This window comes from Indicator indicator, chromosome 29 (assembly GCF_027791375.1).
Source record: "Indicator indicator isolate 239-I01 chromosome 29, UM_Iind_1.1, whole genome shotgun sequence".
Lineage (NCBI taxonomy): Eukaryota > Metazoa > Chordata > Aves > Piciformes > Indicatoridae > Indicator > Indicator indicator.
The window spans coordinates 6,810,553-6,824,339 of record NC_072038.1 but is presented as its reverse complement, the minus strand read 5'-3'; the positions used below and the strand labels follow the sequence as shown (position 1 = coordinate 6,824,339).

The 13,787-nt window shown below is 45.9% G+C and overlaps 1 protein-coding gene across 1 annotated transcript in view; it reads left to right on the top strand.

Moving 5' to 3' along the window:
- The first annotated feature begins 6,260 nt into the window (after nucleotides 1-6,260).
- Nucleotides 6,261-13,787, top strand: part of ASPSCR1 (ASPSCR1 tether for SLC2A4, UBX domain containing) — a 41,001-nt gene continuing 33,474 nt past the window's right edge. The window contains exons 1-4 of the mRNA XM_054393825.1: nucleotides 6,261-6,359; nucleotides 6,440-6,495; nucleotides 7,457-7,568; nucleotides 11,134-11,234. Of these exons, the coding sequence (XP_054249800.1) occupies nucleotides 6,261-6,359; nucleotides 6,440-6,495; nucleotides 7,457-7,568; nucleotides 11,134-11,234 (368 nt within the window). The remainder of the gene's footprint in view (nucleotides 6,360-6,439; nucleotides 6,496-7,456; nucleotides 7,569-11,133; nucleotides 11,235-13,787) is intronic.

Sequence of the window (13,787 nt, the reverse complement as noted above, 5' to 3'; positions counted from 1 at the left end):
CGGCACGGCGGGACGCTCCGTCGGGGCGCGCCCCGCGCCCCCCGCCGCCGGCGCCGCCATCGCCGCCCCTGTCGGCGCCGGAGCCGCGGCTGGCGGCGCCCGCCAGGCTCGCCCGCAGGGGCGGCGGCGGTGGGGACTCGGGGTGGCCTCTCTGCGGGACCGGAGCCGGCTGCGGGGGTCGGGCCGTGGGGACCCGCACGTTGTAGCCCCCACGGCGGCGCCCCTAGCCCTTGCCGCCCCCCCTGCTTTTCCCCCCATCATCACATCCCCCCCCGCCCCGCGGCCCCGACGGCGGCTCCGCCCCGGCTCCGTGTGGGCGGTGCAGTCCGCCCCACCCTGCGGGATTGTCGCCTCCTCTCCTCCGGGCAGCCCCCGGCCTCCTTCGCTGCCGGGCCCCCCGCGCCGGTCGGGTGGTCTCTGTGGGCATTGTCCCGCGGTGCTGTTCTCCAGTCTGGCTCTGGCTTTCAAGGAGCGGCAGTAATTTGTCACCAAGACGTCGGTGTCCGGTCCGCCTTGGCGCCCGCGGGTGTCCGGGGAGGGCAGCAAATCTCTCCCGGCCCGGGGATGTTGGTGCCGTGGAGTAAGAATGGACGCGACGTTTCTGGCTGCGTTCAGAGGGCCGCTGCAACAGCTGAACCCCAGCGCCATCCTTGCCAGTGCAGCGGCCCCTTGCCCTGCCACAGCCCCGGGTCGGCGGGAGTGGCTCTCCGTGGCGTACGGGGCAGATGGAGCCTCCACACCGCGGGGGGAATGTGCACGCTGCGCTTGGCAGTTCAGGAAGTTGACTCCCGGTAGCTCAGTAGGTTTACCCCCGGCAGCTCTCCATAGTTGTTCTTTGGGGCGAGGATACTTCCAGTGACTCCCAAGAAGCCCGAAGAAGAAACGTTAGGTCCCAGTTAGCTGAGTGCCTGTCCTCTCTGTGAGAGTCCAGATTGTTGCAGGAAGGCTGCCCTTGTCTCAGACTTCAGTATTAAAAGACGAGGAAATACAGTGAAAATGCTACTCTGAGTAATTCCATCTTCATTTAGATTCCAAAACATACAGCTCACACCCCTCGACAGTTCGAGAGAGAGGATCAGGGAAACTGTACCGGCAACGGTAATCTACCTGGGATCAGAAAAGGTGAGAACAGTGTCACCTGTGGAGGGTTTTTTGGGGAGCAAGAGGCTCTCCAAAGGCTGTCCAGCTGCTGCAACTATATTTTAGCATGTTTGGACTTTATGAGTGTCTCTTCAACTCTTAATTTCCTACCTATGTTTCACATGGGTTTGCAATTTGCTTGCCACGTTGTTGGGGTCTTGTTTGTTTGTTTACTTTTTCAGCCACTCCTATATAGTTTTGGTCTTACCTCTGTCCTCAGACTTTTACCTCCAAATGTTTAGTTTTGTGTAAGTGCTGATAGTACTCACAAGTATCTTTAAGTATCTTTAAGCCAGGGAAAGTCAAGAAATTGAACATAGCCCTACACACACGGACACACACACTAGCTTCAGTCCTGGTACATATTTGGTCCCAGCACAATTCTGCATCATATCTTTTTCTACACTGCCCTTAACATCTCTTCCTCACTGGCCAGGAGAGGTCTGAGCAATTGATCACTAGGACTAGTTACAGCGAGTTAGAGAGCTCGTCCATCTGCCTGAGCAGAGGTGTTGCTTGAAACTGAGTAGGTTGTGAAAGTCTGAAGAGATGAAGTCTGAAGAGAAAGTCTGAAGTGCTCCAGGATCACTGGCACAGTTGGAATAAACAACTCTAAGACCTCATGTTCCACTAGCTACAGCAAGAAAGCAGGACAGATAAGATTGCTAAACTCCATCCTACTTCTTCAGAGAAAAGGCTGTCATTCATCTCACTGATAGGCCTGTGTTTTTTCCTGTTTTCCATGCTCCTCTTCAGGCAGGTGGGCAGTTACTGGACTCCGTAACGCGTACCAGCTGGTGCATTAAGGGGAGACTGAATGTGATACACTGATGAAGAACCCTAGGGCAAAGCAGGTTGCAAATCTTTGGGCCTTTGTCCTGAGAGATGAAGACAGACATTTAAAATTTGCCTGACTTGGCTTTACTGATCCTCCTTCAGCTTTCTTACTTCTGCATCAGGTAACTCAGAAGGGTTTCTTGCAGGGCACTTGTCATCCTTCCAAAATGTTCCTATTCCCTCTGTCAGGAAGGAGCAGAAAGGCTGTTAGAAAAGTGTAAGCCTGTGTGAGGTTATGGTATGACAGGCTACTTTCTTCTAGATATTTCAATCTGGTACAGTTTAACCCTTTAAGATACTTGAGAGAACATCAAAGTACACACAGATTCCAGAGAATTTTATAATACTGTCCTTCAGTATGAAAGGTTCAGAAAGTTTTAATCTTTTGAGAGGAACAACCCTACATTGAATAGCTTGAGTTCAGTGCAGAGGGAAGCTCAGAGAAGCTGTGAAAGAACTGGACTCCTGCTCCAGGCACTGAAAACTGGGCATATTTATTGGCAGGAGTAAAGCATGTGGGAGGCCAGCAATAAATTTTTAATGATTTGGAATAATGTTAAAGGAGATGCTTCTTTTATTTAATACCTTTCAAAATGAAATGCCCTGCATAATATGTTCCAGTATGTTCTAATGTAGTTCTCTGTGTTGAAATACAGTGGACTACACTATACCACAGCAAACAGGGTAGTTCTGGGATTCTCTTGTACTCTGCCAGCACCAAGGCAGCTTCAGGACTTGTCCTTTTGATGTTTCCTTATCAGAAACCTAAAGATTGCACCTAAAGTCCTGTGCAAGGACTTTTACCACAGGTATGTTTCCCCTTTGCAGCCAGTTCTTACACCTGATTTAAGCAGCTTTACAGCCTTGGCTCTAATGAAGTTCCCTGGCTTGCTTCTTGGGTTTTCTGTCAATCAAAAATGTGTGTGTGCTGTAGAAGACCCATAGAAGACCAACAATTAAAATCCCACTTTCACATAGTCATGCTACCACCATCTCTTCTAATGTCACTGGAGGGTGGGGGTAAAGAACTCTGATAGGGCAACATTTATACGAACATAACATCCCCAGGACTCTGCACTACCAGTAGCATGTCCTGATGGTGCAGACAGGAGGAACACTTCTCAGAACCAGTTACTGTGATAAGTAACTCTTGTTCTGTATCATGTGTTGGAACTGGTTACAACACATTTCTAGATGTTCACAGTTAATTTCTAATCCATTTGAAAGAAATGAGAAAAATAAAAAAGGGGGGTTTCCATGGTTCATGAGAAACAAATTTGTATGTTACTGTGTGTGGGTGTGTGGCAATGCAAACATGCATAACGCCAGGGAAATGTATCTTAATGTGAAGCACTAGCTGCCTGAAAGGGGATTTTAGGGAAGGGTCATTCTACAGTTTGTTCACTGTAATCACTAAAGGAATGCAGTTTCTGCAAAGATTTTAGCATGGCAGACATTGTTCTGCTGAGACTCACCTGGCAGATTTTAAGGCACCCTCATGATCCTGACAGTGGCACAAATGCCAGGTTGTATTTTCAGCTAATGAGGTCCTCTTTCTTTGTAGCATTTAATGAACTCCAGGCTGTAGTTACCTCCTGCTTCTTTCTCTCCTGATGCTTCTAATTTGAGATAAATATTTGAGATTAGAAGTGGCTCTGGGTATGAAATGTGACCCTTAACCTCCCTGCAACTTTCTGATTATGACATGCCATTAAAAACTAGATTCATCTCTCTAATCCTGCAACTTGGAAATGTTCAGCTCAAATTACATCGGTATCTTTTTAACAGGAGCAACATTTCTTTAAGGGATGTGTCACTTCCAAATGCAAAATAGGAAACAGCTGCCTGCTTCAGACATCAAATAGGAGCTACCCCTCCCCTTCCAGAAAGATCAATATTTTGGTCCCCATGAAACCCAAAGTTTGAATGGCTGCACCACCTCAGCAGATGAATATTCACTGGTGTTTACATATCCATTTTAATTGTTTCTTCTTCTTACCTTCTGTGAAGGTATTAATTAGTGGAAAGACGGGAAGGCTATCTTCATCCTGTGTCAGATACTCGCAGGGCTCTGGATCTCTATTCTGTTTTAAAGACCAAATACCTGCACTCCACAGGTATTTGTTGCACCCTTTGTAGGCAAACATGAAAACTTTCAGGACAGCCTTGCACTTAAGTCTTCATGTCTCTTCCTGTATTTTACAGCAAAATGAAAAAAGGTAGGGAAATGTAAGAAGCATGTCTCTAGACTTGTGAATGTTAGAGATGGTAACAGAGAATGATTAGTGACTGTTTCTTAATAAGAGCTGGGAAACACCAAGGAAGAAGTTCTAAACCACGGAAAATTAAATATATCTGTCCTATTGCCCTGTGAACCTGTGGGCACCAAAAAGCTCATGTGGGCTCAAAACATGGCTGGGCAAGTTCACATAAGAAAAATCGATTTGCTATGATTAGATGTAAAGATACAACCTCTGACTTGGGAAGTCCAGAAGATGCAGATTAATGAAAAGTGGAAGCTGATATTGGGGAAAACAGGATCTCCTGCTCTGCTACTGTTCCCATCAGAGGTACTGTGTTGATTACCTTGGGGAAAGCCAGTTTAGCTCTTCTAAGTTGTGGGCCTCTCTCCTAGAAAAGAGCAACCTCCTTATATAGTGCTGAATTCCAGAGTAGGAACAAAGTTCGTCATAATATAAGCTGAGAACTGACATCCTGGCTTTGAATGTAAAATGCGTCGACTTAAACCATTGTAATGTGTTTAGGAATTACAGATAGGGACTAGCATGCTAACATCCTGAATGCTGTAGCTGTACAAGTGATATGACAATGATACTTCCTAACAGAATGGGAGAAATGTAAAGACATTTTAAAACATTGTTTTTATGCCAAGATCTTCTTTATTACTTTGACTACAGTTTAATGAGCAGTTATGGTGCTGGGTGGACTTAGGAATCCACACGCATAAGCAAGAGGGTATCTCACCATAATTTCAATTCCCATCTCTTTTTCTCCTTTCTCTCACACTGCTGATATGGTAAAAACAAGCAAGTGTTATCTTTTACAAAAGTATCTTTCCTTAAAAGGCTCTTTTCCCTTTATAAGCCAAGCAAAGCAGACATTTTTGTGGGCATTGAGGGTGGCAGTGGGGACTTAAACTTAACATATATGATAAATATAGAAGTAGAGAAAGTATTTCGCATGCGGTAACAACTTAGGCTAAATAAATTCCAGTGGTTACCCAAACTGTTTTTTTTTTTTATGATAGCAAACAAAACAGACTGCAGTTGAATATTTGAGAATGCCTTCAATGCAGAAAAAGCAGTGCTTAGAGCAAAGGGGAAGCTCGTAATTGAAATAAAGCCTCTGGGAAGTTTTCTTTTGTAAAACATAAGATAATCTTTGGATCCCTAGCTGCAGTCATCTCATCAGAATGGCTGAGTTCACAACAGTAAGCATGAGATGTCCAATCAGCATTTTTTTCTTTTTTCTGGCCAGAAATGGCTTTTGAAAGTAGTGGGATGCTGTAGTTTGTCTTCCTACCAGTGTTGGGATTGTGACAGTCTAGACGCTCATCCGACAATGGGAGGGGAGTAAGATGCTACTCTGGGAAACTGGCTGTTGCAACACCTTTTATATTTTCCTGTGTTCGCTTCTGGTACACATAGATGTTTATGGAGTTATTTGCCATCATCATCACTGCTTGGTAAAGAGGCAAGAGCTTAAATCCGCAAGAGAATTCTTGCCATGAACCTAGCATGTGGGCTGGCCCCCAGCAGACTCCTCGGACTCGGTGTGCAGAACCGCTGTGTTCGGGGGTTTATTTCCTCAGCCGTCGGGTGACTGATCCGAAACTGGACACCCAACGACCAGCACCACGCATTGTCAGGCGATGCTGTTCTCCCCTCCAGCTCCCCGTAGAGCCCTGGGCCCGGCCTGAGCCGGTAGAGCACAGGATCGCCTCCGCCCGCCCCGCTCCCTCAGGTCGTGCCCCGCTGCGGGCTCCTCTGGCCGCCCGGCGTCCTCCACGTCTCCTCCCCAGCCCCGCTAGCAAGCGCCGGTGACACCACCTGCCCCGTTCGCACCAAGGGAAACGCAAATGCCGCTGTGCCGAGCAGCCGCGGACAGCCACCTGCCCCTTCCGCGCCGAGCCACCCCGCAGCACAGCACGGTGCCGCCCGGCTGCAGCCCTTTGCTCGGCGGGGCGGGGCCCGCCGGTAGGGCCGGCCCAGGACCCAGCTCCGCCCCAGCCGCGCGGGGCAGGCACGGCGGCGGGCGGGAAGATGGCGGCGGCGGGTGGGGGGGGTGCTGTGGTGTCGGTGCTGGCCCCCAGCGGGCGGCGGGTCACGGTGCGGGTGGGGCCCGGCACGGTGCTGCTCCAGGTGGGTCCGGGGGCGGGAGTGGCCGGCAGCGCGGCGGCGGGGCCGCGGCTCGGCCTGTAACGCCTCTATTCTCTCCGCAGATCCTCGAGGAGGTCTGCAGGAAGCAGGGCGGCAGCCCCGGCGAGTACGGCCTGAAGTGAGTCTCACCGCGGGGCCGCCTCCGTCCTACCGGGCTGGCGGCCGTGCTGCGCGGCCCAGATGGAGGCCGCGCTGTGCTGCCGGTTGGGGAGGCCTCGCCTGGTCCTCCCGCGGCTGCTCTCCCGGGTCGGGCGGGGCCTGTCGCTGCCGAGCTGCCTACCGCCTTGCCGTCGAGGCGCACGCCCGGTGCCCGCGGCCTGCCTCAGGCTTTGGTGTCCCGCAGGGCCTTCTCCGCTGCGAGGTGGACGGCCGCCGGCCCGGGTGCGGATGGGGCCGGCGGGTGGGTGTTAGAGAGGGATCCGGGGGTCCTCGAGCTGTCACCGACGTCAGGCTTCGTTCGGTCGTCGTAATAGCTGTGTCAGTCTTGTGTGGGAACGGGTGAGGAACTGATTCCCTGGGGAGTGGAGCCACACGCTGCAGGTCAGGTGATTCTCCATAAAGTGATTTTGTTCAAACTAGTCTCCCGGTTTTCCTGTGCCAAAGTTCCCTTTGCTCTTGGGATCGATCAAAATCCTGTGTAACTTCCACCCGGATGTCCCTCCCTGCACACGCACTTCTGCTAGCTCACAGGCTGGTCAGACTATTTTCTTTGGATGTTTGACTTTGTGCTCCTGCTGTATCATAACCAAGAGGTTATTTGCCTGGGTGGCAGTAAAAAAAGAAAAAAAATTGCCATGTTATTTAACAGTGAACATCAAGCTTTAGTATGTGTTCAGTTGCTGTTTTTCTTTTCAAGCTTGAGAAGGAACATCTATTTTTTTATCTGACTTCTCCAAATTGCAGCTTTTTTGGTATGCAGAATAATTGTTGGTGACTTTTTTCTGAATTACCAGTTGTCCATTGTTGAATCATGCTCTATGGCTTCCAGTCAGCCTGTGGAGAATTCTCTTGCTCAATACCTGGACTTTGCCAGTCCTCAAAGTGATCTCAGGGTAACATTGGATGGTCTTCTTTCTTAGGTTTCAGAGGAGTGTGTTGGACCTGTCTTTACAGTGGAGATTTGCCAGGCTGCCCAACAATGCCAAGCTGGAAATGGTGCCAGTCACTAATAAAGTGGAGACTGGAAACACGGTATGTTTGTTCCACAGCATGACCTCCATTTGTGCAGTTATCAGTTGTGCTGGATATGATCTCATCAGATCTACTGAATAGGAGCATGGTTAGGCCTGGTCAGTGCTTGAGTGGAAGACCACCCAAAGACTGGTTGAGGTGTGGTGGAAAATGGTAATCTAGGTGAAGTTCCCTCTGTGTGCTGGAGGATAGGGAGATCTGGTGGCATGCTGAGAAACTAGTAGTCAGGAGTGTATCAAAAGTTAAACATCACTGATGACTTCGCTCAACACTTGAGCTTCTAGCTCAGTTCTCTTTCCTAATTATGATTTCAGCTGCTGTTGTCTGCCCCTGGACTAAATCTCACATTGTTAGAGGATTCTTGTTTGCCTCTTTCCCAGCATTGCTGCTCACGGTGTGTTCACACAGCTTTAGAATTTTTTTGGTGACGTGTGCTGTGTTTAACAGCTGCCAAATGTGCCTGTTTAGTATAATTTTGAAAGGGCTTACAGGTGCTGTGTTCTGTAGGAATTATTGTCACGTTTGGGAGATTTAGAAGTCTTTTATGCATGTCATTATGGCAGTGGGAGGCATGGTTTATAAAACTATGGATAGATGTTAATGAACGTGAACATTTTATGTGGTAAAAATGATGTATGGTCTGGTGTAAGTAGCCTGGGAATGAAAATTAGCAGTCATCTCTCTCTTCACTGACTTCCTCATATGGAGTTTCTCAAATTTTGTGGAAGTTTTAGGACTGTTAGTGTTGATCTCTTAATGTGTTTCTGCCAAGTTGTGCTGGAGGTATTCTGTCATAGGCAGTTGCTTTAGATGTCGCTTACATTGAAGAGTGAACTTCATAGTGTGAGGAGGTTTTGCAGTCTCTGCTCTCCTTCCTTGTGGGTGTGCAGTGTAGTAATGGGGGTCACTGATGTCCATGTTTTTCCCTGTAGAGCCTCTGTACACTTTGTTTTGGCATTAATGTTTTCTTTTTGACTTTGTGGTTGGAGGATGCTTGTGCTCCAAATGATGCCTTTAGTGACAACGCCACAAGCTGGTAGCATCTGCTTAAAATTTTCAGTTAAAATTGTGATGGCACGGAGTTTGTCTTCCAGAAGGGAGTGTTTCTGTGAGCATGGCACAGTGGTGATTTTATGTGACATTTGCAGCCACTTTCATAGAATAATAGAACTGATTTGGTTGGAAGAAAGCTTTAACATCATCAAGTCCAAGCATTATCTAACTCTATAAACTCTGGGAGATATGGTACTGAAGGAAAAGAGTGATTTTATTTTTCCTCTGTGAAGATAATACGCAGCACATCAGAAAGGGTGAGGAGGACCACTCATGGTAGAGAGGGGTTATAACATGGAATCTCTAGGTTACAAAAGAGAAGAACTAATGAAAGTTTAAGTTGTTCCTCTTTAGTTGTATTTCAACAGAAGTGAGGTTTCTCTTGGAGTTCTCGCTGCTATTTTGCGAGAAGATGGAGCAAATATTCTTGTGGAGAGCGCAGTCTAAACAGAGCTGCTGTCCCATAAACTAAGAGCAGAGATTTGATTTGGAAGAATTTTACAGACAGTATGAGCAAATGCTTTGTACAGAACAACTGACCAAAAGAATTCTCTGCCACAGGGAACTGGTGTCAGATACTGTAGGAAGTTTAAAATAGCCAGATAACTGTGACTAGAACTGGCACCAGCATTGTTCTCCAGTCTAGTGGCATTTGAGAGGTGGACTCAGTTATGCTGACCAGCTGCAGTAAGGCTGGGATGAATGGGGTTCTGTGCCTTTTGTTATTGTCTCTTTTCTTGAGACCATGTTTGTGGAAGCAGGTGTGCTTTCCTGTGGTGTGTTGGCAGCAGTTTCCTGTGGAGGTTTCAATGAATCACATGTTTGTTCAGCAAATCTGGTATTTTAAAAACAGAATGGGTTTGGGTTTGGATTTGTCTTTGCTTGTCAGAGTCATTGATTCCTGTAAGACAGTTTGTTAGTGAAAAAATGACCCAATTCCCCTTCTGATGGCAGATGATCTGGGAGTACCATAAGTGCAGTTGTTAGCCTTTTGTTCATATGTTTGTAAACTTAAAAGTTAATTGGCACTAGTCTCTCTTATTTTATACAAAGCCTGAGATTTAAAAAAAGACTTTTCTAATTGGCTGAATGGGACTTTCGTGACATACTTTGCTTTGAACTGTTGCCCAAAAACTGATGCAACTGGTAGTCTGAATTTCTGGGCTGGATTCTTAGGGAATGGTGATGTCAGCTGTCATCACTCTGTTGTAGTGGAGAATAATCTAAGGCTTGTCTCCAGCATAGGAGAAACCAGGAGGTTGTCACAGTGGTTGGATGAAATGACTTAGTTCTGTTGGCTAGTTGTTGATGATGCCACTGTTTCCTTTGTGTAGAAAAATTCCTGTCTCCAGCAGATCACAATTTGCAGTCCTGCAAGGACTGGTAGGAGCTGAGGCAGATGACAAACATATTGCCCCAAGGGAATCAGTTGGTTGCAGGAGTGTGTTGCCTGTTTTTTTTTTTCCCATCTCTCTTTCTTTCTCTCTCCCCCCTCATGCTCACACACTCCTCGCACCCCTACACCTCCCTCACATGCAGAACCCCTCAGACTCTAACTGAGAGAGCGAGAGAGGATGCACTGAGATTGTAGGAACATGTGAAAATACAGAATGAGAGAAAGAAAGCTTCTGTTGATGTCTTAGGCTTATGCCTTTCTCAAACTTTTGAATAAGGCCAAGTTCTGTGATCTTCATGAAACCACACTTGACTAGACTGGGTGCTATCCAGTGGGGCCTTTTTTGTGTGGTTACTTTCCTTTAGATGGGTAAGCTAATTGGGAAAACTTAAGACATTTTGAAAAAGAAAGCTGAATATTGTCTACAACATAAAGTAACACCTGAAGTGCTTTACCATTCTTCATCTCTTGATCAGCTGCTAGATTTTTCTCTTGGAACCATCAGGAGTTGGATGCTCTTCAGGAGCATCCTCAGTATGTGTGTTCGTTTTAGAAATGCCTTGGGTTTTGTGTGGTATTTTTTTTTTGTTTGCTCTTTGAGGGGGAAAAATTCTCTGAAGAATATGTAGGATCTGCATGAGCACTTGCTAATCAACACTGCAGGTTGGAAAGGGCCTGTTAGAATAGGCAGTGGGCTGTCCTTTGCCTTTCTCTGCAGGTGTTTGAGAACTCCATAACAACATCCAGAATTATTTTTCCCATTAGTTCAGTCTTAAATTGTGTGTCAGAATTCAATGGTGAGGAAGCATGAGTGAGTTGCAAGTTGCATGTTTAGTCTTTAGACTGATAACAGATAGATTCAACAGGTAGATTTGGACCATGTTTGTTGTGTCTCTGTGTGGATGTGAAAGTGCTCTCTTCTGCCCCAGGGAAGTTGTTCTGGAAGTTGACATTTTAAGTCAGCAGATTTAATGTAATCCTTTTCAGCCAGTGTTTAGAAGAAGTCATATTCTTTTCAATAGCAGGTTCTGGAGATCATTGAAATACCAAAAATAACCAAAAGCGAAGGAAAAAAGTTTTCATTTTTGAGAATAATTCAGTGTATTTTCCCTCTAGGTTCGGATCGCGTTGCAATTAGACGATGGCTCCCGTTTACAAGACACCTTTCTCTGTCAACAGACTTTGTGGGAACTTCTCAACCACTTTGCAACGATCAGGTAAGCAACGATGTTTGGATGGATCTCCTTTTGTCACTAGGTAGTTATGGTGATCCAGCTAAATCCTACAGATCTGTAGAGTCCAACCACTAATCCAGCATTGCCAAGTCCCTCAGCATCACATCTACATAGCTTTTCAATCCCTCCAGGGATGGGGACCTTACCACAAGCCTGAAGAAATTCTTCAGGCTTGACAACCCTGAAGAAATTGTTCCTAATGTCCAACTTAAACTTTCCCTGGCACAACTTGAGGCCATTTATTCTTGCCCTATTGCTTGTTTCTTGGGAGAAGAGACCAACCTACACATTGCTATAACCTTTCAAGGAGTTGTAGAGAGCAGGAGGGTTTCCATTGACCCTTCTTTTCACCAAGCTAATTAACAATAATAGCAACAACATCAGCAATAAATCCTGAAGTAGCACTCCTGGTTCAGGACATAAACTGGTAACAAGCTGCTAAGGCTGTGAAGAAGCTGTACATGGATACACTGCTGCGCCTGTCTTTTACACAAACTTGTTTGAAGTCAAGTTACTGCTGGAGCTGAGATAGTGGCCTAGCTGGTCTTGATTACCAGTATTTCTGTGCTCTGGTTTCATGTGGTGCAGGGTGTTCTTTAAATGAGTTGCTATTGAGGCTTGCTCTTGTGGAAGTGGTTCAAGGAATTCGGGAGCTCTCAGCAGGCTGATGTGGAATCTTCAAAAGACTGATTAGATCCTGTTTAAATGCAAGAATTTCTGCTCCTACAATTAGTCAATATATACATGGGTTAGAAATCTTATTACTTGAGTCCAGTCTACATTCAGTGAATGCTTTCTTTTGTCTTTTAGTTTTGACTTAAAAATACTGCATTGTTTTGAAATGTCAAGCTAATAAAATTTTCTCCAAAGACAGTTCTTTTATTTTTGTCATAGCATTGGAAGCCTTTAAGCTGTGACAGCCGTTCTGTCCTGCACAGAAGTTCCAAATTGCATTTTTTCTGTTGTAGTTTGCTTTACCTTTCTCTTGATAAAATGTATTTTGGTTGTTTTTTCACCAGTCCCGTATTTTTGTCTTGTTCTTTCTCTTACATTCCTCACCTTCTGCTAGTTGCTCTGTTGCATTTGAATCTCTTGCTCGTTGTATGAATGCTGTGCCATGGTATTGTGCAAGTAGGAACTAGTTTTGTTGATTTCTTAAACCAGGTGCTCATCTAAAGAGACAGGAGCTTTCTGTGTCAAAACCTTTTGAAGTCTCCAAAGCTGTGGTGCTAGAAAAGCTATGAAATGAGTAGGCACTGATAAGGGTGATGGTGCAGTAACATTCAGATAAGCCCAGCCTTTTAGGGCACAGTTACAGGATGCAAAGTGATGGACTGTCACCTGTTAGCTGAGTTGTAGTGATTGACTGGTTACAGATACGTGTTAGTAGTAGATTGACACACAGCAGTATAAATTACTTTAAATGAAGTTTCAAGTTGCTTGTTTTACACTGTAATGGAAATAGCCTAAGCAGCTTGATTTTGCAGTTGAGTTGGCTGATGTTCTCAATAACTCAGAGTTACATGGTTGAGTTGTGTGACTGAGGTTGCTCTGTAGCTCTTTCCAGGGTGAAGGAACTAATTCTTTCAGGCTGTTAATGATGTGCTGTAACTTTTCTGCTAGCTTAGCCCCATGACAGGCCCATAACACGATCAAAGGAGTGACTAGTGCTGGCCCAAGGGAGGGAGTTTGGATTAGGTGCATTTTCCGTGTAGCAGGAGGGGATTGAACAGTTGGTGTTCACATCCTGCCCTTCTGTCTAGCTCCCCTTATACTGTTAGTGCAGCTTTGTTGTGAATCATCTCAAGTAGCCGATTCAGATGAAAAATTGTATTTTCCTTGTGTTACCTTGCAGGTAGGTAAGTTTCCTAACCCAGTGAGGGGTTGTCTTTCATAGGCAGTTATGACAAGAAGTGTGTTTTGTCTGGAAACAAGGATCCAGAAGGAGGAAGCAGCATATGAGTAGGAATGGCATATGTCAGTTTTCCTACTCAACATGTGCCATGGAAGTGCTTGAGGTAGTCTAGTGACTCAAAACCAATATAAATGAGTTTTAGCATTCTCTTTTTAACGGTCAGGGACCAGGTCCACGCTGTGACATTTACTCGAAGTCAGAAGCCACAGTCTTCATGTAAGTGCTAAAGAGAAATGAATTATTTTTCTTTTGATGGAGGACGAAGGTAAGCAAGAAAAGCCAGGTGTAATTTTCCAAGGTGTTTCAAGGCTCCTCTTGTACCTTACTACACACTTTGTGCCCTTTGGGAGGAGAAGAGTGCCATTTGCAGTTTGGGAACTGTAAGACTGGTGGGGGTGGTAGTTATGGTGACAAATAGCCTTAGTGTGGCTCTCTTGTATGTTAATTGGTAATTTCTTTTGTTTAAATTTCAAGCTTTTTTATATAATTGTGCTCCTTGGGAGTGGGTTGCTTTGTTACAGGTTATTGTAGTGCTATTAGTTAACGTACGTGCTGCCTTCTTTTTTTTCTATTTTTTAGCTTCTAACTGTTACGGTGTGCTAAGAATTATTAACTTCAAT